The 27,420-nt window shown below is 35.7% G+C and overlaps 1 protein-coding gene across 1 annotated transcript in view; it reads left to right on the top strand.

Moving 5' to 3' along the window:
• The window catches only part of LOC111516061 (neprilysin-2), a 42,172-nt gene extending 15,123 nt beyond the window's left edge, over window positions 1-27,049 (top strand). The window contains exons 6-12 of the mRNA XM_074179627.1: window positions 5,561-5,593; window positions 7,337-7,542; window positions 15,116-15,565; window positions 17,376-17,440; window positions 17,664-17,917; window positions 20,029-20,188; window positions 26,472-27,049. Of these exons, the coding sequence (XP_074035728.1) occupies window positions 5,561-5,593; window positions 7,337-7,542; window positions 15,116-15,565; window positions 17,376-17,440; window positions 17,664-17,917; window positions 20,029-20,188; window positions 26,472-26,710 (1,407 nt within the window). The 3' untranslated portion in view covers window positions 26,711-27,049. The remainder of the gene's footprint in view (window positions 1-5,560; window positions 5,594-7,336; window positions 7,543-15,115; window positions 15,566-17,375; window positions 17,441-17,663; window positions 17,918-20,028; window positions 20,189-26,471) is intronic.
• Window positions 27,050-27,420: the final 371 nt, after the last annotated feature.

Below are 27,420 nucleotides of genomic sequence, written 5' to 3'. Positions count from 1 at the left end.
ACGTCAAACAATTTGATGACAAATATCCAGAGTTCTAGCGATCTTCCTCGTACTCGTCTCAGAATGTTCCTCAATTTCTTACAGCACCGCTTCCTCAATTTCAGGAGTTCTTACTACACGAGGTCTACCTTCCGGAGTCCCTTTCTTGAAACTACCAGTTTCCCCAAGTCGACGATGAATATTTGAAAAGGTTCGGCTATCTGGTAAGGCACGATTAGGATATCTTTCTTGATAAATGCGCCTGGCTTCTGTTGCATTACCATCGGCAAGACCATATACGTAATGCATTTGCGCCATTTCTGCATTCGTATAATTTACCATATTTACTGATATTCAGAAAAACAGCGGACTACCAAAATAACTTCAATAACACTTCAAAATCAATCAAAACGCGCTATGACAGTTTTCAACACCAACACCTTACTTTAAACCAACATCAATATTAGCTACTGACGTTTGTACATACAGAGAATTCGTTTTTTATTGCTATGGTGGATACGCTATTTTTTCTGCTTCTAATCTTTAAAAGAAATCACATATCGACAAACTCCATATTTCCAAAAGGTGCAGTAAATAAATTCTGCTACACGTCATTTATTCCAGGATAACTAAATTTATGTTTTCAAAAATTATTAAGCGGTGCTGCGTTATGACGTAATTTTAATTGAGAACTGTGCATCTGACAACAAACAAATACCTTTCAGATCCTCAATTATTTTGCAACAAATCTGATCTCTTAATTTGCTTTCCGTCGATGCACGATACCGCATCAGATTTTTAAGGAATTTATCCTTAAGTAAAGCGATTTTTAATTTTTTGAGCGAAAACCATGCGTCGGACAAAGAAAACCCAGCAAATCAAATGTGCTCAAAAATGTATGGAGATTTTAAAAATAATTTTTAATTCAAGATAAAGCAGTGTAGTAGTATTTTTTCGCCAAAAATATACATTTCAAAACTCGTACGTACGCCACTGGCAGAGAAAATTGAGAAAATTGTACATCAGGAAATGCGCCTTGAGGCATGGAACATATGTACCAAATATGCCAAAGATGTCTACAAAATAATCTCAGTTATTATTAAAAAACTGATTATTTTTGAAAACTTTGCCACCCTGTATCTCAAAAGTTAAGGCGTTAAGGACATACGTCCATAAAACGTTTTTTCCTTAAAATGGGTATAAGAATTGCCTCCTTAAATATTAGCATGTGTTTAAGGAACACCCTGTATACCTGTTTGGTATATAATATGGTGCGTTTACGGCGGCCCTTACGCTGGCGTTCATAAACAATTGTATCTTCTTTCTGTATGTCTGTGCGCACTCGCCCCAGGCAGTGCAGGCATACAGTATTATGGGCATGAGAACGGTTTTGATCATCAGCAACTTTACTTGCAACCCCATGTTGCTTCTGCGTTCTATAATAGGTGCCAGGCGTTGTCTGGCGTGTCTGGCCATTCCGATTCTCTGCCGTACGTGAGACTGCAGTCTCTACTTCCGTGGTGTTCACCACACTTCACGCAACGTGCCGTTGAATGACACTAGTGTCCCAATGTCACACCTGTGACATTGGGACACTAGTCCCTTATTCGTTCTTTGCGGCTCCGGCCGCACTATTATGTTTACGCACGTTCTCGGTGCGAATATCTTCTCTTCTTTTTGGGCACTTTCACAAGGAATAGTAGCAGCACCTTTCTGTTCCGCCTTGATATCATACGGTGACATTGAAGCACCGTGAAACCTTGTTTCGTCAAGTCGTTTCCTACGTCTTCAGCCTCCACATTCACTGGGATTTCGCGGATAACCGCGTGTAACGGTATTTCTCTTTTGACGGTGTATGTGTGGAAGTCCAATTTTTTATGTTTCAGGAATCTGGTGGCTTTACGCCATTCCGCCTCATCGTTTGTATTTAAATATATCCCGTCTCTCGTTAATTTGGCTTTGTTGTAACCAATTTTCTTTGCTTCGAGATCTTTTGATATCTCGTTCCATTTTTTGATATCGTGTAGGACTATTGGTGGTGGCTTTCCTGGTTCTGTGGTTGGTACCACTTCTTTTGGGGTTGCTTCCACTTCTTCAGTGGTTGGCCTCTCTGTCGGTGTTTCAGTTTCTACGGTTGGCACTATTTGTTCAATGGCGCCCGTTTCCTGTAGCGTGTCCATGTCCTCGCTTGGGTTTTCATCGTGACTTGCCCGTCATCCTCCCGTCATCCTCCGAGTCAGTGTTTGATGCGCTGTCCGGGCCACGTGGCCGCTTGTTTAGGCGCATTTCTTCTTTCTCCTCGGTTTCCTTGGGCTGATTTGGGTTTTCGAATTATTCAGCCCTTGTGCCAGATTGTGCCCTAGATGGTCCTGTGTTAGCCCGTGTTCTTTGGACTACACTTTCTTCTACATTATTCAGCCTTTCGTTCAGTTTTTTCATTTGGCTTTTTATTAGGCTTGTCAGTTCGTCCTTTTGCTGGCGCAACCTGTGGTTTTCCCTCTCTAGTAATTCCAGTTTTTCCTCGCACTGCACTTCAAGTTACACTTCAAGCTTTTACACTTTGATGTTCACTCTTCGGCGTCTGAAATCGAATTAGTTGAAAATCACCCCCCCATGCCCCCTCCCGGGTTGTGTGCCCAGGTCGCAAGCTCCCTCCTTACGGAATCGCTTCCGCAGGTTTGGACCTGGCGACCCTTTCCTTCCACCCCCGTTTCTTAAGGAAACGGTCCTCAATCCAGCTGCTAGACACTTCAGCAAGGTTGATATCTAACCTCTTTTGGTTGGAAACCAGCCTTTAGGTGCTTTTATTTCCCTATCTAACTTCTCGTTTTAAATTTTATTTGGCTCTTGTTTGTCGCGGTATTCCTAACTGAATTTTTGCATGGGGGCCCCCAAAACTAACGGCGGCCAGAATTATGATTGACGGGCGTTTCTCAGTGAAGCTGAGAGAATGTGATTTGAAAGTGAATCGCGGTTTTCATGAAAGAGATTATATGGTTAGTACACTTTAAAATGTTATACTTGCCGGAGCTGCCTGACGGCAATTCGTGGGGGCGGTCTCTGGTTTTGTTTAGTCGGCCTTTCTCGGAACCTGGGGTCATCCATGTTCAACGCCTCGTGTAGATCGCGAAACGCTGGATTTAAGTGCGATCTGATTCTATCGAACGTGCTTTCTGCATGTTCTCTCATATACACGTCCACATATTGCGTAAGGGCCGCCGTAAATGCACCAGTAAGGTGCATTTACGGCGGCCCTTACGCTCATATTCATAAATGCTTGGATCTTATTTCTGTATGTCTGCGCACACTGGCCCCAGGCAGTGCATGCATACAGTATTATTGGCATTAGGATAATTCTGATCATCAGTAGCTTGACTTTCAGTGCCATGTTGCTACTTCTTCCTATGATCGGCGCCAGGCGTCTTCTATTCTCTGCTGTACGTGGTCCTGGAATGTTAGCTTCTTGTCTAGGATGACCCCGAGATATGTCGCTTTGTTTGTCCACGGAATCTCTTGTCCGTTGAAGATGACGTTGCCTTCCGGTTGTACGAACCTGCGGGTGAACAGTATCGCCTGACTCTTGTCAGGGTTGATACTGATCTTCCACAGGTTAGCCCACTGCCCTAATCTGTCTGCCTGTTGTTGTACGTATTTCGTAACGAGTGCTTGACTCCTAGATCTCGCCAGCAGGGCCGTGTCGTCCGCGTAGAGTGCCAACTTGTTAAAGTTGTTCTCTGGCTTGGGCACGTCTGCCGTGTATACGGAGTAGAGGTGTGGTGAAAGGACTGCACCTTGCGGGACTCCTGCCTCCAGTAGTCGAACTGTTGATAATTCGTCTCCTACTTTGCAGCGGCATCGCCTGTCAGCTAGAAAAGACTGAATTAATCTTACCATTGGTTTTGAGTATCCAAAATCGCTCATTTTGGCTAGTAGCCCGTGCCAAACTCTGTCGAACGCCTTGGAGACGTCTAAGAAGATAGCTTCGGTGTTGTGTCCTTTGCCAAGGTTGAAGCCTTCTGTCGCAAAGTCCACTACCCTCAGGACTTGTAGCTCTTTTGAGTGTTCTGATCTGAAACCGAATTGTTCGTCGGGGAGGATCCCTAACTCTCTGGTTTGTTCTTCCAGTCTCTTCAGGATGACGCGTTCCGCCACTTTGCTCATGGATGGCAGTAAGCTTTTTGGCCGGTGGTTCGCTGGAAACAGGTGGTTCTTCTTGGGCTTTGGTATGTGGATTACCGTTGCCTCTTTGAACTGGTACGGGAAGTGTTGCAGTCTAAGTATAGCATTTATGATGTTGGTTATGGCTGTTATACCCTTTCGTGGCAGTACTTTCAGTGCTCGATTTGTTATATTATCTGGGCCTGGTGCTTTCCGAGTGATAAAGCGTCTCAGAATGTCCTTCACTTCCTCAGGCGATGTTGGGGCCAGGGGTTGCGCATTATCTGTCCGTCGGTTGAGCCTCCGTACCGTTCTTTCCACCTGGTTTTCTATTTCTTCTACCTCGTCTGTAAACGGGACGTCATTCTCTTTGCACTGCCTTTCGAAGTTGTCCGCGAATGCTTCCGCCTTCTCATGGTCAGTGTAGACAATTCCTTGCTCGCCATGTATTGGTGGACAGGGTTGTCGAGGTCCGTTTCTGAGTTTTTTCTGCATTTGCCACGCAGATCTATCTTCTGTGCTCAGTTCTTCCAGACGGGTGGTCCACTGTCTTTCTCGGATCGCTTTCAGCTCTTCTTTCAGTATCCTGTTTGCTCTATGCATGCACCTTTTGTCCATCGGTGCACGTGTTCTTTGGTACTGTCTTTTCAGGCGTCTTCTTATTCTGATTAGTTCCAACGTTTCTGATGGAAGCTGCTCTTGGAAGTTATAGCGCGTGGCTGGGACTTCCCTCGCGCTTCTTTCCGTTGTTTGTGTGATCGCCTGCTGAAGCTGGTCCGTGGCGTTCTCCAGATCTGTTTTTGTTTCGAAGCGTGGTATCTCACCCAGCGCGTTGTGTATGGCTCGCTGGAATCTTGTCCAGTCTATGATTCGCTTCGTTGGGTTGTCTGTTTCCACTTCTCCCCTTCCTATTGTGAATAGGATGGGGTTGTGGTCTGACGAACCTTCATCTAGTACTTCCATCTCCGTAGTATCGACGTTCTGTACTAGTGCGATGTCAAGAGTGCTTGGGACTGCGTTTGCTTGCGGGTAGTACGTTGGGCTGTTAGAAATTGAAAATCAAAATTCTTTCAGAGTATTTCAATCCTCGTCCTAAGTTGGAGCGAACAACAAAATGTCACTCCATCTAGTGAACGAGGTACTAACCAACTGCATATCTGAATTTTGCCTGATTACTCTGAATAAAGAAGAAGAACTTCCTCATTAGTCAGGGAGCAATGCTTGAAGACAGGCAGTAAACAACATTTAAAGTTCATTTCTTTTAGATTTTTCCATTGGTTGCCTAATTCTGCCCCTACAATCGCCAGGAGCATTTGATATTTTCATTTCTGTAAATAAATTTGAAGGGTTACAATACCTCTCTGAAAAAAATCTAATGTAATATGAATTTATTTAATTTCTTCTTTATTTTCATTATTTCTAGGTTGCTCTACAGGACTCGCTGAAGTTTCTTAAGGTAAGGGAATTCTGAATGATTTTCAATAATTTTCTGATTCTGGTGTAAGTTAGGCAGGTGCGTAATGTAGTTTCGAGAACTAAATTAACCGTCAATACTAGATAATAGTTTTCATGGTGAGTCTCCCCTTTCAAAAGGTGCCTCAACCTTGAAAATCATCAGCCTTTCAGGTTGACTAACGTACTTGCTCCATCGAAACAGAGTGTATTACGAGCCAGCAAAATACTTGAACTTGCCTTTCTTTTCAACCACGACATGTGTAGAAGAATCAAATTCCAACGGTGTTATTGTAGAAAAATAACATTGACTCAACAATAAAGTTGGAAGAACGGTATCATAAAAAAATTTGGGGGAAATAAGACGGTTTCACAACACTTGAACCATGGAATTCTGCTATTCGCCCAGCGTCCGGCCCTTCACACTCGTATGGCTAGGTAATTAGATGACTGAATCAGAGCTTTGAATCTTAAGAAGGACCGGTAACTTAGGACACGTTCCACTCTTCAATTTATATACTCCTGATTTCCCGAATTTGTTTGTTTTGCCTTTATTATTTTTAACCAACGTTTCCAACGTATTACTTGTTTTATATGCAATTTCAATACCTAGTTTCCTCAAAAATGAAGCCAGTATTTCTGTATATATTGGTCAAACTGGCAGAACATTTAGGAATCGAATCCGGGAATATCATATGAGCTATGTAAATAAGAAAACAAATTCAACATATTCAAATAATCTTCTAGAAGGAAAACATATCTATAACGAAGAGTTCGAAATTTCGCACATAGAAAATGACGGTTTGGAGCTGAATCATGTGGAAGCAATGGACATTAATAAACTTAAAAATTCAAACATTCTAATGAATGACCAAATGGATTTGAATAGATCACCATTATTGAACTTGTTTTCTTAAAAACCAAGAAAGAATCATTATTGATGTAGATGTGAGGTAATATGCTTCAGGTGATCATAATTGAACAGGTACAGAGGTTTAATTGATTTTTTGAAGGTAGTCTCCATTATGGTTACTTGTAGTATATAAATATTAGTGTAAGAAACAACTTGAACTATTCACTTGAAGTGAATATTTTCAAGTATTCACTTCAAGTATTCACTTTTCAAGTGAATACTTGAAAAAGCTACTGTGCTAGCGAAACATGTTGTGATATATATTTCAAATAAAGTTTGTGATCAAATCGTGAGATGTAGTTTTTGAAATTACTATGGATATTCATCAAGTAACGGCCGAATCAATACGAACTTCTTCAGTTATTCAACAAATAGAATACAACGAGTGGAAATTGAGATAGAAATGAGTAGCATATCTGAAGTCAAAATTGGTGTCCTCCAAAAAACAATGTTAAAACCGATGCTGTACCTTCCATTCATGAATAACCTCACCAACATAAATGGATTCAAGGTTCATTTTTTCTGTCATGCCGGTGATACTGCCTTAATTTTTGAAGAAGTTCAAACAGACTTGAGAAAAATACACATGTGGTTGAACCTGAATAAACTCATTTCAAATATAGAAGAAACAAAATTTTTGACATTTACAGCAATGATCCTTATTCTATATAACTATCTTGCTGACGAAACGCGTATTGAGAGACAGTTGTTTTGTTATGGCGTGGGAAACGGGTTTTTGATACGGATAACTTTCTGATCATCAACCAATATGAATCGAACAAAAAAGAAATCTTTTGATTTCCCAAAGTTTTTGAAAACAATTTTAATTTGTAGCGTATGACAGTGCGACACATCAATAACACTGATAAATGTGCCAGTATACCCATCAATATGTTCAACAAAAAGTATGGTGTCATAGAATGGAAAACATTTTTTGAAGGATTGGCTTCCAAAACATTCACGGGGAATGAACTGGTAGAAATTTATAATGTAGAGTTTATGAATGGAATTTTCTCACATATGAAGAATTATGATGAAAGGTTAGTAATTATTTCAGTAAACAGAAAACTCTTCAATATCACTTCCGAAAAACAAATTATTGGTGAAGGAATCATAAAATGCTTGCGAAAAATTGAGTAACATGATTGATTGATAATATGTTTATTACTTGAGAATGAAATTCTTGTTACAAACACAATGTCATAAGTAAATATTAAAATAATGTGTCAATATAATGAAATGTGAAGTATAAATGTATAAAATGTAAATGATTAAAATAAAATATAAACTATATACAGATACATATGCAATTGTTACATAACAAGAAGTAGGATATAGAATAAAAATATTTTTTTCACACACAGTATAATCGCAGTTTCATCACATTCTAAATTACAGGGCATCGTCAAAATATTCTTGTAGATAATAATAGGTTTTACCACTTAATATTTTTGTACATTTATTTCTGAATATGATAAAAACAGTCTCTTTGATTTCATTGGGAAGTTTATTGTATATCCTGATTCCATTATATATCAACGAGTTCTGAACCAAACATGTTTTTGGAATTGGTAGTTTCAGGTCATTTGACCGCCTTGTGTGGTATGTTGCTTTAGCTGTAGATTCATAGTTCTTCCTATTTGTATATGTACTTGATATGGTTTCCAACATAAATATTGAAATAAACATTAGGATTCTATGTTCTCTAAAAGAGATTTATATGAATCTCGCCATTTCGCTTCACAAAAGTACCTGATAGCTCTTTTCTGCAAGACAAAAACCGACTGCATAAGTTGTTTACTGCAAACACCCCAAAAGGGTATACCATAATTTAGATGAGAGTCTATCAAGGCATAGTACACTACTTTCGTTGCAGCAAACCCCAGTTCCTTTATAATGTTTATCAGTGCGAAACATCCTGATGCCAAGTTTTTGTTGATGTGTGCAATATGCTGAGAGAATTTCAAATTTTCAATCTCAATAAATTTCCAAAAATTTCAAATAGGAATTATTCTTTACTGTGTTATTGTCTAGGGCAGGGGTCTCCAAACTACGGCCCACGGGCCAAATCCGGCCCGCCAGTGTCATTAATCCGGCCTGCGACAGCCAATGATTTACTGTCATCAATCTGGCCCGCGACAGAAAGTAGTACCAAAAACAGAAAACAACCCACGAGCAGATTTATACAAATTATTTATCAAATTGTTTCAGTGGAAGACTCCTATGAAATTCCAACAAAGATGAATTTTGATATTTGTTCTTAAGCATATCACTGCACCGTAAATCAATAATTTCCATTTGGACTTCCGGAGCCAGGGTTTCAATGTCAGAATCAAAAGGATTTTGAAAAAGCTTAATTTCATTCGCAATGACATCAAAATCTGAAAAACGAGTATCAAAATTTATCTTCAAAGCACTCAAAGTTTCGTTTACAAAATTGACGGGAAATTCAGTCTCTGTAGTGTGGCTGAATATTTCACATGTTTCAAAATGTGTGAACATTTTTTACGTAATTGCGATTGAAACAGTATTATTGTCTGCCTGAAGGATTTGATATTGCTGTATAAATCAGGGAGAAGATGATTTTCTCTCTGCAATCTCAAATTCAGTTCGTTCATATGATTTGTCAAATCGACATAGAAGGCTAACTTCCACATCCATTTATTATTTTCTAAATTGGCAAAAGGGCGCTGCTTCTCATTTAAAAAAATTTTGATCTCTGCTCGAAGAATAAGTTGCGGAAGAACTTTTCCGCAACTAAGCCAGCGTACGGCAGTATGATATGGTGAATCATTTTCTCCAATCTGTTGAATAAACTCGCGGAATTGTCGGTGATTCAGCCCAGTGGATCTGATGAAGTTAACAACTGATATTACTGGTGTTAGAACTTCAGACATATCCAAACATTTTCCGCACAAGGACTGTTGATGAATGATACAGTGTAAGACTAATGGTTTTGAACCACCATCATTTTCTACAGCCTTTGACACAAGTGCAACCACTCCTTTATTTTTATCATACATATTTTTGCCTCCATCAGTTGTTATAGATTTCAAATTTCTCCATCGAAGATTCTTTTTATCAATGGCATTTTCAACTCCCTTAGAAATATCTGCCCCAGTTGTCGTGCCGTGAATACTAACAATATCAAGAAGTTCTTCATACACTTCATAGCTTTTATCTACTCCGCGAATAAAACTCAACACCTGAGCAGTATCTGACACACCCGTTGACTCATCCAATGCTAGAGAAAACCTCTCATGATGTCCATTTTTGTCAGACAGTTGAGATGATATATTTTCTGCGATGTCTTGCACCCTCCGAGCCACGGTGTTTGCTGACAAACTGACACTTTTAAATAAATTTACCTTTTCTAGGCATATTTCTTCGGCTACTGCAATCAAGCATTCTTTTATCATTTCTTCATCGGTGAATGGTTTGCCATGTTTTTCGATTTCAAGAGCCACACGAAAGCTGACGCGAGTTGCAGACTCTTGTTCAGTATTCGCTTTGGTAAACAAAGGTTGCTGCGATTTGAGTCCGCGTTTCAAAGCTTCAAATTTTTCCTTCCGCAAACTTCCTGGATACTTGAAGTAACTTAGAAGATGTTTCGATTCATAGTGTCGTTTAATATTATAGTCTTTGAGAACAGCTATGGTTTCATTACAAATTGAACATAGCGCCTTATTACTGGACTCAATCAAAAAATACTGAAAGTTCCATTTTTCTTGGAACGTTCTGCATTAACTGTCGATTTTTCGCTTCTTTTCTATACTAACAAATCACACATAAAAACAATGAGTCAAATCAAAATACTTTTATTGATGGGTGTTACTTTATTTCACAATAGACGCCTTTCCTACGCAGACTAACTCGCAGTTGCGCCGCTAGCCTTTTTATATGCAAGTATTACTGCTATCTCGAGGTGATCGGAATACACTAGCTAGAACCAGAACTTTCTTGAACCAACGCGGTAATTCCAAATATTTAATTACGCCTAATGCCACCTAGCGGGTAGTTGAAAAAGATAATAGTACATAATACCACCACTCGCCACTAGATGTCGATAAGTGTCACAATACACAATAATGGTATGTAAGTGAATGAAACAAATACAAGGGTTACTTTTTATATATTGAGATTGAGGCAGGTCTTAATATAAATATGAGTTTACCTGATGGATTTGTTAATCCGGTGGATAGTCCATCTAGAAAGGCCCTCCTAGATGAGGTCACAGTTTCATCGACCCATACTTTAGGGGAAGTATGACCAGCTTCAACCCAGGTTTCATCCATGAATGAATTGTTCTCTGTTGTTCCCTATAATATTTAATTTTGGTCAAATACTCTCTCCTCCATAACACAATTTCCTCTCGATCCAATAATAAACTATTGCGCTCTTGTTTTCTCCATACAAAATTCAAATGTTTCAATACTTTATGGAATGTTGACCGCTTAAAACTTGTCAATAAAACATCTTCATTCATTTCTGTGAGTACTTTGTCTATCGTGGGTATTTTATTTCTGAAAAAGTACTCATGCACTTTCCTCCTGATTGCATGTTTATCAGCATCATCCATTGATTTTATAATGGCTTGACGATTCTGATTTGTATTCGGTTTGGAAGATGTATGATTTTGTTTATATTCCCGTAAAACATTGTAAATCGAAGCGCAACACACTCCAATTTTATCGGAAACTTTCGATACGACTTCGTCGACAGTCGATGTCTCAATTTCTTCCATGACTTTCTTGAACACATTTAAAATCACTTATTTCATCTCAACACTCAAATGTCTTTTTTGGATCGTTTCTTGGCTGGACTCAAAGGATAGCTCACAGTGTCATCATCAGTGTCTGTACTGGACATCTTGGAAAACAATTTTAAACAATATACTATAAAACACGCCACACAAACACGCAAACGACTGATTACAACCCTGTGCTGGTACCGAACTCGTACCTAGAAGGCGAATTCACCAATGAACGCTGCCCTTTCAATCTGACACTGGGCGATCACGTGAACATCACGCTTCGGTTTTGTTTTGTTTTACTCTATCTTGGATTTGGATAGACTTTAAGTTGTAATGAGTCTATATGTCGAGAATAACAATCTCCGACGATTAATAAAAGGTGTCGTCACAACCTCCGCTAAAATCCATTTTGCATAAATGTCTGTAGTTTGTTGATTTCGACTTGAAGAGTTACTGGATCCATGGTTGTTGTGTGTTATATCTATACTATGTTTATTGTAAATGTTTTATACAGTGATATCTTGTTTTCGTCTATGTTTATACGTTATATGTACTATGATTTGTGTGTAATGTTTATGAAGAAATCATTGCTGAACTTGTCTATTGTGTCATATATATTAGGTATTATGGTTGCGTGATGATTGTTATTTAATTACACTTGCAATAATTGTGCTATCCGTTATCTCTATTTTGGTTTTGTATATTTGATGATAAAGTACAGGTGAGCGGAGCCTCAGATATGGTAGTGAAATCCAATATTTTATGTGTGTGCCATTGTCATGGTTTTTATTGTGTTAAAATTGTGTATTTGTTTATTGATACTGTTATGTCTGGATGTTAACGATTTATTGATATTATGTTCCCTGTTGTTTACTTCGATATTCTAAAATTTTAGTGTAATGAACGCTTGTAAATGATTGGTAAACCTGTCAACTTATGTCTCTTATGCAGACAGGGGTGTGAAGAACAATTATTATATATTGATATCGTTTCTGCCCTGAGTTGTCAAAATTAAGTAAAATGGCGAACCTGTTATTTGTAGTGAAATTGTTCGAAGGTATAGTCCGTTCATAATTTGTTGATAGCTCACTGCAAGTTTGACCCTCATTAGAGAACTGAAATACAGAGAGGACAGCTAATATGATATAATAACAAAAACCAAACTAAAACTGGCAGTTTAAGATGTTTTCGACTAACCCACCTTGTATCTGAAGAAATACAATACAGCTATAAAACTTTTAATCCGATTATGTAGGTATTTTGAGTGGAAATGAGTGACCAGTGTCGTAGAGTATATGATTAAAACATTAGTTACTTTAAATAAATAAATATGTATATTAATATTCTTAAACTGTAGGTACTGTAAACTGTATTTTTATCTTAAAAAAATTTCTTTATTTTATTCAAAAATAATAAGTTACTTGCAATTTGTAAAAGATACATTTATTTAATTAATACCTATTTTTAAATGATATAAACTACGATTACTTACAAAACTATTCAAATTCAAAATAAACAGGATCATCTTCGGAATCCGAGTCGTCTTGCAGGTTAATAATTAGCGGTTGTGTCTCTACAGTCGCATCAATTATATTGTCAAGATCCCACATTTTTTGTTCTTCTTCTATTGCATGTCTTACTGCATCTCGCCAATTTTGTTCTGTAATATGTTGTAAAGACTCATATAACAATTCACGTACAGCTTGTATTTTATATGACGTATTTTTTCTAGCCACATAGTTTTTCATTTGTGCCCAAATGAGTTCAATTGGATTTAATTCGCAGTGGTAGGGTGGAAGTCTAAGGACTGTGATGTTTCGTCTTTTCGCCATTTTGTCAACTACGTATTTCTTGAACTTAGATTTGTGTTGCCGGGCAATTTTTAAAAGTTCTGCTTTAACCATTCCATCTTCGTAAGGCAGGGACTTATTCCGCAGCCAGTCAATGATATCCTGTTTCTTCCACGCAGTCGTTGGAAGTCTTTCAACTAGTCGTGAATGATAAGGTGCATTATCTAATACTATAATTGAGTTTGGTGGTATATGTTCAATCATCTGCTCAAAATACTCTTCGAAAACATCAGCTGTCATCTCCTCGTGATAGTCTTTTGTGCTTTTGGATTCAAATTCCAACAAACCATGCTTAGCAAATCCTTTTTCACTGCCAATGTGAGAAACTATTAATCTACTGCCTTTACCAGAGGGTGGGGAAATACCAGTAGACCAACCTTCCATAAAGGCTTGCCTGGAGCTTGATATATTTTTATCTGTCCAAATTTTTGTGAGAGTATGACCTGCGTTTACCCACGTTTCGTCCTGATAGTAAATTGGCCTTCCTTCAGCCCGAAATTTTCGTATAGATCTTAGATACTTTCTTCTCCAACATATTATCTCTTCCCGGTCAATCAAAAGTGATTTTCGGTCTGATTTCTCCCACCGGAAATTTAATTCTTTTAAAACTTGCCACAATTTGGTTCGTCCGACATGAGGCAAATCCGGGTCGTCTCTAACTTCTTGTAAAATTCTGTTTAAGTTGGGTATTTCTTTTTTGTAAAAAAATTCGTGAATTTTCCTTCGAATACCATTTTTGGCAAATTCATCAATTTCAATAGGTTTTCTCCCCCTCTTTAAGTATTCGTTTGTAGGAACCTATATATTGTTGACTCCCCTACGCCCGTCATGTTGGCACAACTCTTGATTATGTTCTGAACAGTGTTTGTGGGATTCTGAGAAACCAGAGCATCGTGAACGTTCAAAACAATAGTCTTCTCTCTTGGTGAATAGACAGACTTACTGACTGTATGCAACAGTACCGGTGTAAAACTTGATGATGTTGATGATGATGAAGCCATCGCAAGCTATCAAACAAAACAAGCAGCAACGAAAGGTACGTATATGTTTGTAGGAATATGAAAAAAAGTTACTCACGCACTGCACAAAATTCGCAAAATAAATATTAGAGACGTTAATTACTGCCGTAGACGCCGAAACACCAACGAGCCGTAAATTAAATGCGATTAAAAAATGTACAAACGAAAAATTATTTTCGTTCGTAACAACTTCACCCTTTCAAGGCAAGTTTCGAATATAAACTGAAGCTTTATATTTAATGAATAAACACCTCAGGAACCTCCGCCTATGATTTTACGAGTTTTACGACCGTTTTATGACTTGGGCCCTCATTTTGTGCTATCGACAAATTATGAACGGACTATAGTGTTAGCGAACACGTTTTTATTTTAGCAGATGATCACCCCGACATTATATGTTTAGGCAATTACTATGCACCTGATGTTCTTTGTTTAATTTTTTTTGCTATTTTAATATCAGTTTTTTATTTCTTATTCAATGAATGTTTAGAATGTACGTTGATTTGTCATTCAGTTGGTTTATAACAAACATCTAGTTAACCAAAGCAACTTCCTACCTGTTTGGGAGCAGCCGCTCGATTCCAAACAGGAAGTCTATTATTGTGGCGTTTCGGATTTTCCCAAACATCTTCTCCAGCATATAACTCCCTTGCCGTAGAGAGGGTAAATTCGAGCGTTCCGAGAGTATGAAGTACGTCTGGTTTGGGACATTGCATAAAATCAGGTAGACGAGGTGGCTCATTCTCTACCTATGGTAAGTGTCCAAAACACCAAACTATAGGAAGGCCCCTCACATGTGATTGAAAAACGCTAAATAAAAGAAAGGATTTAACTTTTCATCCCTCAGTGAGAAAATATCATATACGCACCACAGGTAAAAAGTACTTTCATCCGTGGTGCGTAATTTACTAATTTGAAATATATGTCTTTTCATTTCATGTCTCCTGAAATTTATTCGATTCCATAAATTCATTTGAATATCATTTTACAGGGGTCTTGTGGAATTACTTCAAGAATTTTCAAGTTTTCAGTTTTATACACACTTTCTTCGACACTACAAAGATAGAACACTTTTCTGCATGGATCTTTCCCAGCAGCTAATGCCTGACGTCACAAATGTAATACTTTACGACGTGAAGAGTTCACTCCAAATCAATAACTCATTTTCCAATCTCAAGAAAATATTCGATGATGTCAAAAATATTCTCAAAAATTTTCTCAGTGAATCATCCTTAGACGATGATACAAAAAGTTCATACGAAAAGAAACTGAGTAAACTGGAATTGGGTTTAATACGATCTGGTGACAGAAACAGAACACATAATAATTACCTGTCCTTGGTTGTGACGAAAAACTACATGACAAATCTTCAGAATCTTCTTAAAAACTATAGAAGGACATTATTTTCTTTGGTGGGAAAGAAGTCATCTGCGGAAACATTGTAAGTCATTAATTTAATATTAGGAACAGTAAACGAAGATATGCTCTTTTGCTATTATTTTATTTGTCGTATTTTTTGTCTAATTTTTTCCATCAGCTCAAATTTATCAACTTCTACAAAAAAATTACTATGTGTTCAGTGCTAAGCTGCCATTCTGCTCAATATAATTAGCTAGCATAAATCGTGACAAAATTTTTACTTATTTGCGACTCTCAATACTGATTTTTTCGATGGTTGCTTTATCGAGTGCTTTATCGGCTAACTTCAAAGATGATTTTCAAGAGAATTGTATCGAAACATTTTCTGAAAAATGTATTGAGGAAAGAAACAGAAGGAATGACATCTTCATATCCAAATGAACCTACTATATTTTTATTGAATTCATATAAAAAAAAAGTAATACAAATTATGAACACATGAAGAAACAACAAAAATAATTAATTGACGCTACGGGGCTTGATTTCAGTGGCGCATTTGCTTTTTCAGCAGCAGGAAAAGCCGAAAAATCTGAAGATTTTGATCTGTCAATGTCCTCTCTTTCATAGAATAAAATGTAGGGTGTCTCCAGAGGTTCCAATTAATTCACGACTATCGTCAAACTTAAACCAGTCCGTTTCATCTTTGACCAATGCCTAATCATGACCGGATTCAATGTCAGAACCACAGTGAGTGAACAATGACTGCATGAATATTATAATAGTGCTCCAGTAACTCCAGTTGGTCAGAAATTGATTCTGATATTGTTTTGCTCACGAAGAGTTTTCAACAAGAACCCCAAGAATTCGGAACAATCCTCTTGTTGTCCTAACGAGTATCTAGTGGACTTCAAAGACTCCAGGAAATCGGTTGGAGGGAAAGATGATACCTTCTTACGAAACTGCAGCTGCATGAACAGATGTTTGAGTTTGATGAATAAGTAGGAAACATTGTAGGAAGTTGAATTCTTGGGGTTCTTGTTGAATACTCTTCGTGAGCAAAACAATACCAAAATCAATACTCCCAGCCGCTCTGGACTGAATGATTCCGTACAACACATCTCGTCTTGTGTTTGTAAATCTTTTGCTGGAAAAATCCTCACTTGTTTACTTTGTGGTAAATGTTCAAGAAGTACTGAAAACTCATGTGAATTTCTGGAACTTCATCTAGCTTTTCCTAATACGACTAATTACCAGTCCGCGCAAAGCTTATTGTTAAATCATCTGAAAATGAAATTTTTAACAGGTGATGATCGACTGTATTGTCAAACATGTGCCAAACTAACTGACTGTTATAAGGAAACAAGTATAGCTGAGGCACCAGTCAATCTAATAATAACACTGATGATTTTCAAACAAGACTCAACCTCTAACGGAAGCAAGAAACTCTTTGGAAGGTTCGAAATAGATGAACATTTCAACCTAGCAGACCACTGTTATAATATTCATGCAGTCATTGTTCACTGTGGTTCTGGCGTTGAACTTGTTCATTATTACGCCTTGGTCAAAGAAGAAACGGACTGGTTTAAGTTTGACGATAGTCGTGTCACGAAGTGTTCTGGCGATGCATTGAATTTATTGGAGCCTCTGGAGACACCCTACATTTTGTTTTATGAGAGAGAGGACATTGTTAGATCAAGATCTTCAGCTGATGTGGTGCTGCAGGTTTTTCCGGGTTTTCCTGCAGCTGAAAAAGCAAATGCGCCACTGGAATCAATGAAGTCGCCCCGGAGCGCCAATTAATTTTTATTGTTGTAATTATTTTATTTTTAAAATAATTAAAAGCTACCTATATATAATTTGATATTTAAATCTCAAATTTCAATATTTTTCAGATTGAATTTTTTCGTTGGTCCATTTACCAATACACCAAAGACGTTTTATCCCAGCAACTTTGTGGGTGAGAATTTAATGAATTTTTGTCAGGGAATCTATATTTTTTTACTTTAATAAACAGGAAGCAACTTCTCTTTAGTAACTCCAGGAATGTTTGATACTGTTGAATTATATAATAAAAGTCAAATCTACTCATTTTCAGCAAAAAGTATGTGTATTTTACACAATATACAATTATCAGCCAAATAATCTGAGATCTGTATTGAATATCCGTTTTCCTATTTCAGTTTGGCACCCACCACTATATGACGAACAATATTTCTATCTCTCCAATTATTTGGGAGTAGCAAAACTTGGATTACTCTTAGCCCAGGAAGTAGCTAAGCACTTTGATCCTATTGGTAGATTATTCAGGACAGGTGACGTTTCTACTGCGAGCAATGATTATTACTCAGTGATCATTTCTAACACAGAAAAAATTCTGTATGAATATTACTTGAAAACACCATATACTTTTCATGGAACATCTATTGATTTTTTGGTAAGTTTATGATTATTCGAGGAGACGGAACTCATGTTTGACTCAATACCACTAATATCAGAATATGTGATTCAGTATAAATTCATTTCGGATATCAAATAACAAAATGATATTGAATTACTGTTATAACTGAACTCATTGAAAAAAATTATCAGAAATCATGATCAAAACTGGAACATCTGGCATAGAATAATTTCAAAGCAAGCACTTATCCCAAACACCGGAACTGCAACACTGTTCTTGACGCGCGTATCAACAATCGAGTTGGCGCCTTCATAGTCTGGTTCACATGTACTTGATTTAGCTCTTTTTGGTGACATTTTTCAGCCCTGTCCAAAAATTACGACCAAGGTGTCATTCGATTCATATTTTTGCCTAGAAAGTTTAAGGAAAGTTCCGAAAACGCGCCGATAAAAATTACAAAAGTTATACACAATTAAGTGGAAAAAAATGGGGCTTTAGTCTTAATATCTCAGAATATTCAAAATTTTGGAAATTTGAAAAAATATTTGAAATGATCAATGATCAGTCAGAAAATTTGTATCCCAATTTTAACGTTAATTATAAACTTGTTAATTAATAACTTTTTCTGAATTGAAAGTTAATATAAAAATCCCTATAATTATTAAACTTTGATGAAGTTATCCTTAATAGGTGAAAAAATAGATTACCATTGCCAATATAAAAAAATTTTTATTTTCTATTTTTTCATTAACAATTGAAAATTATGATTTTATAAAAAATACATTACAATTTTTTTTTCAATGTATCATGGCTAAAAACTAATTATTGTATTTTTTTTATTTTTCACAGCCATTGTTAATAAGCAAATACATTGTTTATAAGCAATTAGAAATTTTTTTTTGCATTATGTTAATTGAAAAAAATCATGATTTTTAGAAAAAATATGATATGGAGTCGATTTCTTGGTGTTATTTAAATATTTCGAGTTTGTCCAAACTATCATAAAAATATCAACTTTTCATGAATTGAGAGTACTGATGTACTTAATTTAAATTAAGGCTATGTTTTGGATCATATTTAGCACAATTTATTTTTTATCTCGAAAACAGATAGAGATAGGTATAGGACATTATTAACAAAAATGTATTAATATACGGGGTGTTCAATTTAAAAAAATAAAGTTGCTGGGACTTTTTGATGGAAGTGGCAACGCCGCAATACTGAAAATATTTTAGATCGATAGAAGAGGTAAGGAAATGTGAGAGGTGAAATTTTCAGAAAAATCATGCTTTGCGTTTTCCAGAAACGTCTAACCTACCATCGACCGTGAGTCACGCTGTATTGAATATGTTTCTAATAAATTGATAGGTAGGAGGCGTTTCATCTCTGCAGAAAGAACCTTTTCTCAGCTAAAAGACTATTGTGACTTCCTATAAAGCTATTTGGACAATTGTTAGATGTCCTCACTTCACATCCAAGAAGTTCAAACTGATCAGCCCCTTTATATTCACGATTTTAGGTAACACAAATAGCATAACTACCAAGTAATGGATGCTTGTTGTGAAGCTGCAAATACTGTTTCACTAAGGTCTAATCTTCATTGAATCATAACTTCAAAACGATATTTTCAAAATGTAGGTTTTTCATAATGACCAATTTATCAATCAGATTACCATGAGAGAATGCTATAGAAAGTTTTATAAAATCGTTTACGTATGTCTGGTAAACTCAAATTTTCAATTACAACATACAAAGCAATTCAGATTTCTTATGTAAAAAAGAAAGAAGAGTCCAATGTACTTGCGGTGTGAAGAAAATAGGAGAGATATAAGAGAAAGATGAAAAAATTAGCAACAAATATTTCATTTTGAAAATTTCTTTAATACACTTTGATGCATTCATATAAAAAAATTGTTGCTGATGAAATTTTCTTGTTAGCTGTAAAAAAAGTTATCGAATTGGAAAATGAGAAAAACAATGTTAATATGAAGTTATATTCACCGTTTGCTCTTCAACTGAAAAATAGTTTCGATTGAAATTTCAAGAATTTTTTCATTTTCATTATAACCTACTCAGTTCTTCACTTACATGGCAAGTGAATAAATTTCCACGAATGGAAACATTCAATAATTTTCCATCATTTACAGAGCATTAACGGATCGCACTTCATTAATGAAATGATTGCTGACTACACTGCTTTTCGAATCAGTACCCATTATTTTGAAACCAATACGATACGAGAGAGACTCCCATGGATTTTTAATAACATCACCGAAGAACAAATATTTATTATCGCTGCTGCACAAGGTGAGAAAATCAACTTTTTCATCGTACCGTCTTCAAGATGATTTCTATAAAAAAACAAATTGCAATGCAATGTAATTTATCGTTTCGAATATGATATTTCTATAGACTATACAGGGTGTTCCTTAAACACATGCTAATATTTAAGGAGGTAATTCTTAGACCCATTTTAAGGAAAAAACGTCCTATGGACGTATGTCCTAAACCCTTAACTTTTGAGATACAGGGTGGCAAAGTTTTCAAAAATAATCAGTTTTTTAATAATAACTGAGATAATTTTGTAGACATCTTTGGCATATTTGATACATATGTTCCATGCCTCAAGGCGCATTTTCTGATGTACAATTTTCTTAATTTTCTCTGCCAGTGGCGTACGTACGAGTTTTGAAATGTATATTTTTGGCGAAAAAAATACTACGCCACTGCTTTATCTTGGATTAAAAATTATTTTTAAAATCTCCATACATTTTTGAGTACATTTGATTTGCTGGGTTTTCTTTGTCCGACGCATGGTTTTCGCGCAAAAAATTAAAAATCGCTTTACTTGAGGATAAATTCCTTAAAAATCTGATGCGGTATCGTGCATCGACTGAAAGCAAACTAAGAGATCAGATTTGTTGCAAAATAATTGAGGATCTAAAAGGTATTTGTTTGTTGTCAGATGCACTGTTCTCAATTAAAATTACGTCATAACGCAGCACCGCTTAATAATTTTTGAAAACATAAATTTAGTTATCCTGGAATAAATGACGTGTAGCAGAATTTATTTACTGCACCTCTTGGAAATATGGAGTTTGTCGATATGTGATTTCTTTTAAAGATTAAAAGCAGAAAAAACAGCGTACCCACCATAGCAATAAAAAACGAATTCTCTGTATGTACAAACGTCAGTAGCTAATATTGATGTTGGTTTAAAGTAAGGTGTTGGTGTTAAAAACTGTCACAGCGCGTTTTGATTGATTTTGAAGTGTTATTGAAGTTATTTTGGTAGTCCGCTGTTTTTCTGAATATCAGTAAATGTGGTAAATTATACGAATGCGAAAATGGCGCAAATGCATTACGTATGTGGCCTTGCCGATGGTAATGCAACAGAAGCCAGGCGCATTTATCAGGAAAGATATACTAATCGTGCCTTACCAGATAGCCGAACCTTTTCAAATATTCATCGTCGACTTGGGGAAACTGGTAGTTTCAAGAAAGTTACTCCGGAAGGAAGACCTCGTGTAGTAAGAACTCCTGAAATTGAGTAAGCGGTGCTGCAAGAAATTGAGGAACATCCTGAGACGAGTACGAGGAAGATCGCTAGAACTCTGGATATTTGTCATCAAATTGTTTGGCGTATTTTGGTTGATTTTTTGTTATACCCATACCATATTTCAAGAGTGCAGGCATTACTCCCCAGAAATTTTCCACAGCGTGTGAACTTCAGTCAGTGGTATCTACAAAGTATTGCACTAAATCCGCAGTTTGAGACACAAATTTTGTTCACAGACGAAGCAAATTTTTCTCGGAATGCCATTCAAAATTTCCATAACAATCATGTGTGGGCTGAAGAAAATCCCCATGCAATAACCGAAACCCATTTCCAACACCAATTTTCGGTTAATGTATGGGCAGGAATTATAGGTGATCATCTAATAGGCCCATTTTTTTTCAGGACGCCTTGATGGTTGTCCTTATTTACATTTTCTCGAAGAAGACTTAGCTGGGTTATTGGAAGATGTGCCACTTGCGTTAAGGAATCGAATATGGTACATACACGATGGCGCCCCTGCTCATTTCAGTGTAATTGTTCGAAACCATTTAAATACAGTTTATCCTAATCGTTGGATAGGTCGCGGAGGACCTCAGCAATGGCCAGCAAGATCCCCCGATCTCAACAGTTTAGATTTTTTTTATGGGCTCACCTTAACACTCTTGCGTATAAAACTCCCGTTAATACTTTAGAAGATTTAAGAGAGCGAATAGTTGCCTCGTGTGAAACTATACGAAATACGCCGGGAATATTTGAACGGGTGCGTAATACCATGCGTAGAAGGGCGGAAGCATGCATACTAAATGCAGGTGGCCACTTCCAACAATTTTTATAATCAGTTTTGGTATTATTACTAATTAACAAATTTGTGCTATTCGTTTAGACTTACTGTCACAAAATAAAATAAAACTCGTTTTTGTGAAAAATTTATTTTTTTGCAGATTATATTTTCAAATATTATTAGGGAATTGGTAATGCGTTATGAAGCAATTTTCATATTCTCATTCATTTTAGAATTGATCTAATTTCTTAATTTGCTTTCTGTCGATTTTTATTTTTTTGAGTGAAAATCATGCGTCGGACAAAGAAATACCAAGAGATCAAATTTTCTCAAAAATAAATGAGGATTTCAAAAATGATTTCATTTTGAAAAGAAAGCATTGGCGTAGTACTTTTTCCCCAAAAATATTCAATGCGAAACCCGTAGGGATGCCACTGTTTTAAAAAATACAAATTTGTGTACATCAGAAAATGCGCCTTGAGGCATGGAACATATGTAACAAATATGCCGAAGATGTCTATAAAATTATCTCAGTTATTATTAAAAAACTGATTATTTTTGAAAACTTTGCCACCCTGTATTTCAAAAGTTAAGGCGTTTAGGACATACGTCCATAGGAAGTTTTTTTCTTAAAATGGGTCTAAGAATAACCTCCTTGAATATTAGCATGTGTTTGAGGAACACCCTGTATATTTTTGAGTATTGACTCAGGTAGTATGATACTAACGAATCTCAGGAAAATATTTTTTGACTCATCGGCAATGAGTCATTGAACTATGAATTACATGGAATAGAAAATAAATTGGAATATAGTAAATTGGTGGATGTAGCCGTTACTACGTGGTAGAGAATTATAATGAATCTAAAATTAGTACCTACACTCAAGTAAAAATGTTTTGAACAAAAAAATAAAATACTACTCTGCGACGCACTGGTACTATCTCATGTCAACTATGCTGATACTGTTTATGGTCCAGGACTCTTGAAATCTGACAGGCAGAGACTTCAAAAACTGCAGAATGGGGAATGTTCCTCCTAACGAAAATCAAGTAGTTTTCATAAAAGAGTTCTAAAACAACGCATTTTAAACTTATCATTTCAACCTTATAGTTTCAACCTTTCTCTTTAAAAAATTATTTAAATACTTAAAAAAGAGGAATGAAATAATGCATTCAACATTTGAAGGGATTCGTTTCTACTTCACCATTTGGCAACACCGGTTATAGCTAATAAAGGACAATGAATCTGTACCTGTATGAGACAAACATAGATGACATATTTCAGAGGCGTGCTGTTCTGTTTACTTATGTTCCGTGTTCCGAGACATTCTGTGACATATCACATTTTGTGCACCTAACCTATCTTCCTCTATATAAATAAATAACAAAACAACTGTTGTTCATGTGGCGTGTGGAGATGGAATTGAACTATAATTCATATTGTGCCTCAATTGTTTATTTATAAAGATGATTTTTCTTTTTCAAAGTAGAATATCTAGGTACGTATGAATTATTTCAACTTGATATAGGCGCTGTTGCTAATATGTAAATTAGAAAGAAATTCCTTCAAAAATAATATGAGTTATCTTTAACTGGTTGGATGGAAGAGCAATTTCTGTGTTGATTTATCATGCGCAGACGTTGAATTCTGCCATTTGTTAGGTTAGATTAGTGTCTCCTGTACTGAGTAACCTTTCAATAAAAGCATTTATCATTATTGTTATTATTGAAATTGAAACTTTCTATGTTTTTTACAATTTTTATTTGTAACTAATATACAGGGTAGTCCACCACAGTCGCCTCGGTATTTCTACGGGAAATGAAGATAGTTAGGGAAAAACTTCCACCACAGGTATATGTGGGTCCATGAGGAGCATATTCCAAAATTATTTTGAAACATACAGGGTGACTCCCAAAAAAGTTACATACCAAAGTTATATTTTTTCTTTTGGAACACCCTATATTTTTTATATTTTTAGATACTATAAACAAAATGAAGTTGAGTTACTATTATATTTCCTATACTTGAAACTTACCGTTTGTGAGAAATTTCGAGAAATTCAAAAATACAGACCATAATTTAAAAATTGGTTTCACCCTGTAATGTGTAACGAGCTGCTCGTGATCAAATGTACTTCTTAGCTCAAAGGTTAAAGTTGGAAACACATTTAATTGAATAACTTCTCAAAGTTGAATGGAACACCCCATATTTAGTGGCGTAATTTGACGCAGGAGTAGATTCCCTTTAAAACTATAGTAGGGTTCCCTATATCTATCTGTTCTGCTTTTTACACAAAATGCGTTTTTATATTTTACTTATAAGTAATTTTTTTTTCTTTAAAATGAAACATGCAGTATTGTAATAAAAAGCTTAAAAATGGTTTTAAACACCTATTTATTTTAGAATACGTAGATTCGCTAGAAGCACAAGTTTAATTTTTTTAAAATAACGTGTCTCTAAAGTAAAATGCAGGCAAATGTGAAAACTCAAATTTAATGCCATTTCTCAAATATTAAAAAGCTTTCTTCAAAATAGAAGATGCATGTGTCTTAATTATTGAGGAAAAATATGTTGAATTCACTTGTTTCTTAGCAAATATATCAGACTTCATAGTGAATAAATACAAAAATTTCAATATAAGGTCAATAAAAACATATATTTTCGATTGCCTATAAAACCTATTCTACTATTTTTTCAATAATAGTAGGCTCTGGCCTATATGACGTTAATTATTATTATGAAACAAAAAGTATTTGACAGTGACACAACTTGTTAATTAAACCATTATCATTGTTTTAACTAGTTTAAAATTATTGTCATTTTGAAATATTGTAAAATGAGAACTTATCCCCAGGAAGAACGAATTGATATGATTTTGATAATCGGTGAATGTGAAGGAAACTGAATATTACTGGAGTTTTTTCCCAACACCAAATCGTTATTTTTAATACCTCGACATGTGTTTCGATCACCAAGTGATCATCTTCAAAGAGGAAGATCAAAACTAGAAAATAATGCGAGCTAACCCCATTTATGCTATATAGGTAACCCTTACAGGTAAACCATCCAGGCGTACTAACTATACAGGCACACCAACCTAAATTAATTTTACAATTTTGCCTTATATAAAACAATTTTCAGCTATATAAAAATTAATTTCAAAATATTGCCTATCCAAATTTATTTTTGCAATGTGTCCTTATGTAGTAATCAGTAAACCCAACAACATTATTTTATTTTATTTTAACAAGCTATATAGTGTGCTCTTTGGTATAGGTCCGTCATCGTTATTCATAATATTATTGTGTTTACTCATTTCTATACTCTCATAGGCATCTAGTTGCCTGTTGTTGTTAACTTGTATAACTAATCTCAATGAACTGAAGTCTATGGAATGGTTTTGTTGCAAAATATGATGGGCGACTGCTGATTTTTCAGGTCTTCCATATTTTAAGTGTGCTATGTGTTCCTTATATCTTACTTCAATAGATCTTTTTGTCTGTCCATAATATTTTGCATCGCAGTCCTTACATTCAATTTCGTAAATTCCAGACTTTTCCGAATTCTCGACTTTGTCTTTTGAACTTCCCAAAAGGCTCTGTAGTGTATGACTTGTTTTAAAAAACACCTTCATACCTAGTTCCTTGAAAATCTTTCCAAAGTTCCTCGTATATTGGTGGTATGGAACTGAGATGTATTTATCTCGGTTTTCGTCCTTTCTGAAAGTCGAGATTTCGTTTATTCTTAACCTAAACTTCTTCTTCTTCTTTATTATACCATCTACAATACCCCTCGAGAAACCGTTAGTGGCTGCTATTTCCTGTATTGTACGTCTTTCTTTTGTGAACCTATCATGTGTTAGAGGTTCACATGATAGGTTTCAGGTATGGGAAATATAATAGTAACTCACCTTTATTTTGTCTGTAGTATCTGAAAATATATAAAAAATATAGGGTGTTCCATAAGAAAAAATATAACTTTGCTATGTAACTTTTTTGGGAGCAACCCTGTATATTTCAAAATGATTTTGGAATATGCTACCCATGGTCCCACATATAACTGTGCTGAACTCTCTTTATTTCTCGTAGAAATGCCGAGGCAAATCTGTTGAGTCACCCTGTATAAGATGTATAGGACGAAATTGCAGCAACGTTAGTTACAAATAAAAGTGGTGAAATAGATAGGAAGTTTCAATTCTCTTTTCTTCATTGAAATATAATTGTGATAAAAACTTTTTGCCTATTTTACAGAGTTTTGCGGAAGATACTCCAAAGCTGAGTTCCTCAGGAATATAATTGAAGGGAGACGACTACCATTTCCGATCAAAATACAGAATATGATGAGCAACTCTCCGTCTTTCTCAAAGGCATTTAAGTGTAGTGATGGATCAGCGATGACCCTAGATAGTTCTGTGATGGTACAATTTCCCTATAAATCTGAAGCTATCTACTATGAATATGAAGAACCATCTCTCAGTAACGATTTCTAATGAGAATCTACAGTGTCACCGATAAAGTCCGCATCAAATGGGAAGCTTTTTTTTTATCGTTTTATGTGAAATTTGATTTTGGCAGTAGATTTTGCTTAAGAAATGATGTCAAATGGCGTCTACAAAATAGGTCACGTGATTTCCTTAACCTGTCAAAATTGACATTTAAAAAAAGAAACATCGAAAAATGACATTATTCTTCAAAATATCCAAAAATATCAAAGGATAATAACGTTTTCTTTTGTAATTTTATACCCACACACCAAGTTTCAAACCCATAATAAGTATTTTATATTTTCACTATTTTTCCGCATTCCTGCTTTTTCTACTTATCAAAATTTAAGCACACCTGTACTAAATCATTTATTTTAACTAAACTCGTCACCGAATTTCTTTTTTTGTAATATAATAATATTTTAAGAGCCTCTTTGATGTTAAAAACAAATGTTGAAAATAAAAGTTGTCAAACTTGATGCAAAGTTCATCTAGTTTCAACGGGGCTTTCCAAACTATACAGTACTTGAGTTTTTCAATGAGCAAATGGCCTCACAATATGAATTAGAACAAAACGGAACATTAGGAAACAATATCTTAGAGTGTTTATTGTTTTTTTAACAAAAAATACAGTGGAATTTAATCTTAATTAAAAGGAACTGAAAATAAACATGTACCTATACCTAATAGCAAAAAAACACGAAAAAAAGACTCAC

Source organism: Leptinotarsa decemlineata, unplaced genomic scaffold (assembly GCF_025532065.1).
Source record: "Leptinotarsa decemlineata unplaced genomic scaffold, Ldec_3_MD MMD2_P_RNA_scaffold_14, whole genome shotgun sequence".
Classification (NCBI taxonomy): Eukaryota; Metazoa; Arthropoda; class Insecta; order Coleoptera; family Chrysomelidae; genus Leptinotarsa; species Leptinotarsa decemlineata.
The sequence above is the reverse complement of the archived record's forward strand: the minus strand, read 5'-3'. Positions and strand labels throughout refer to the sequence as shown.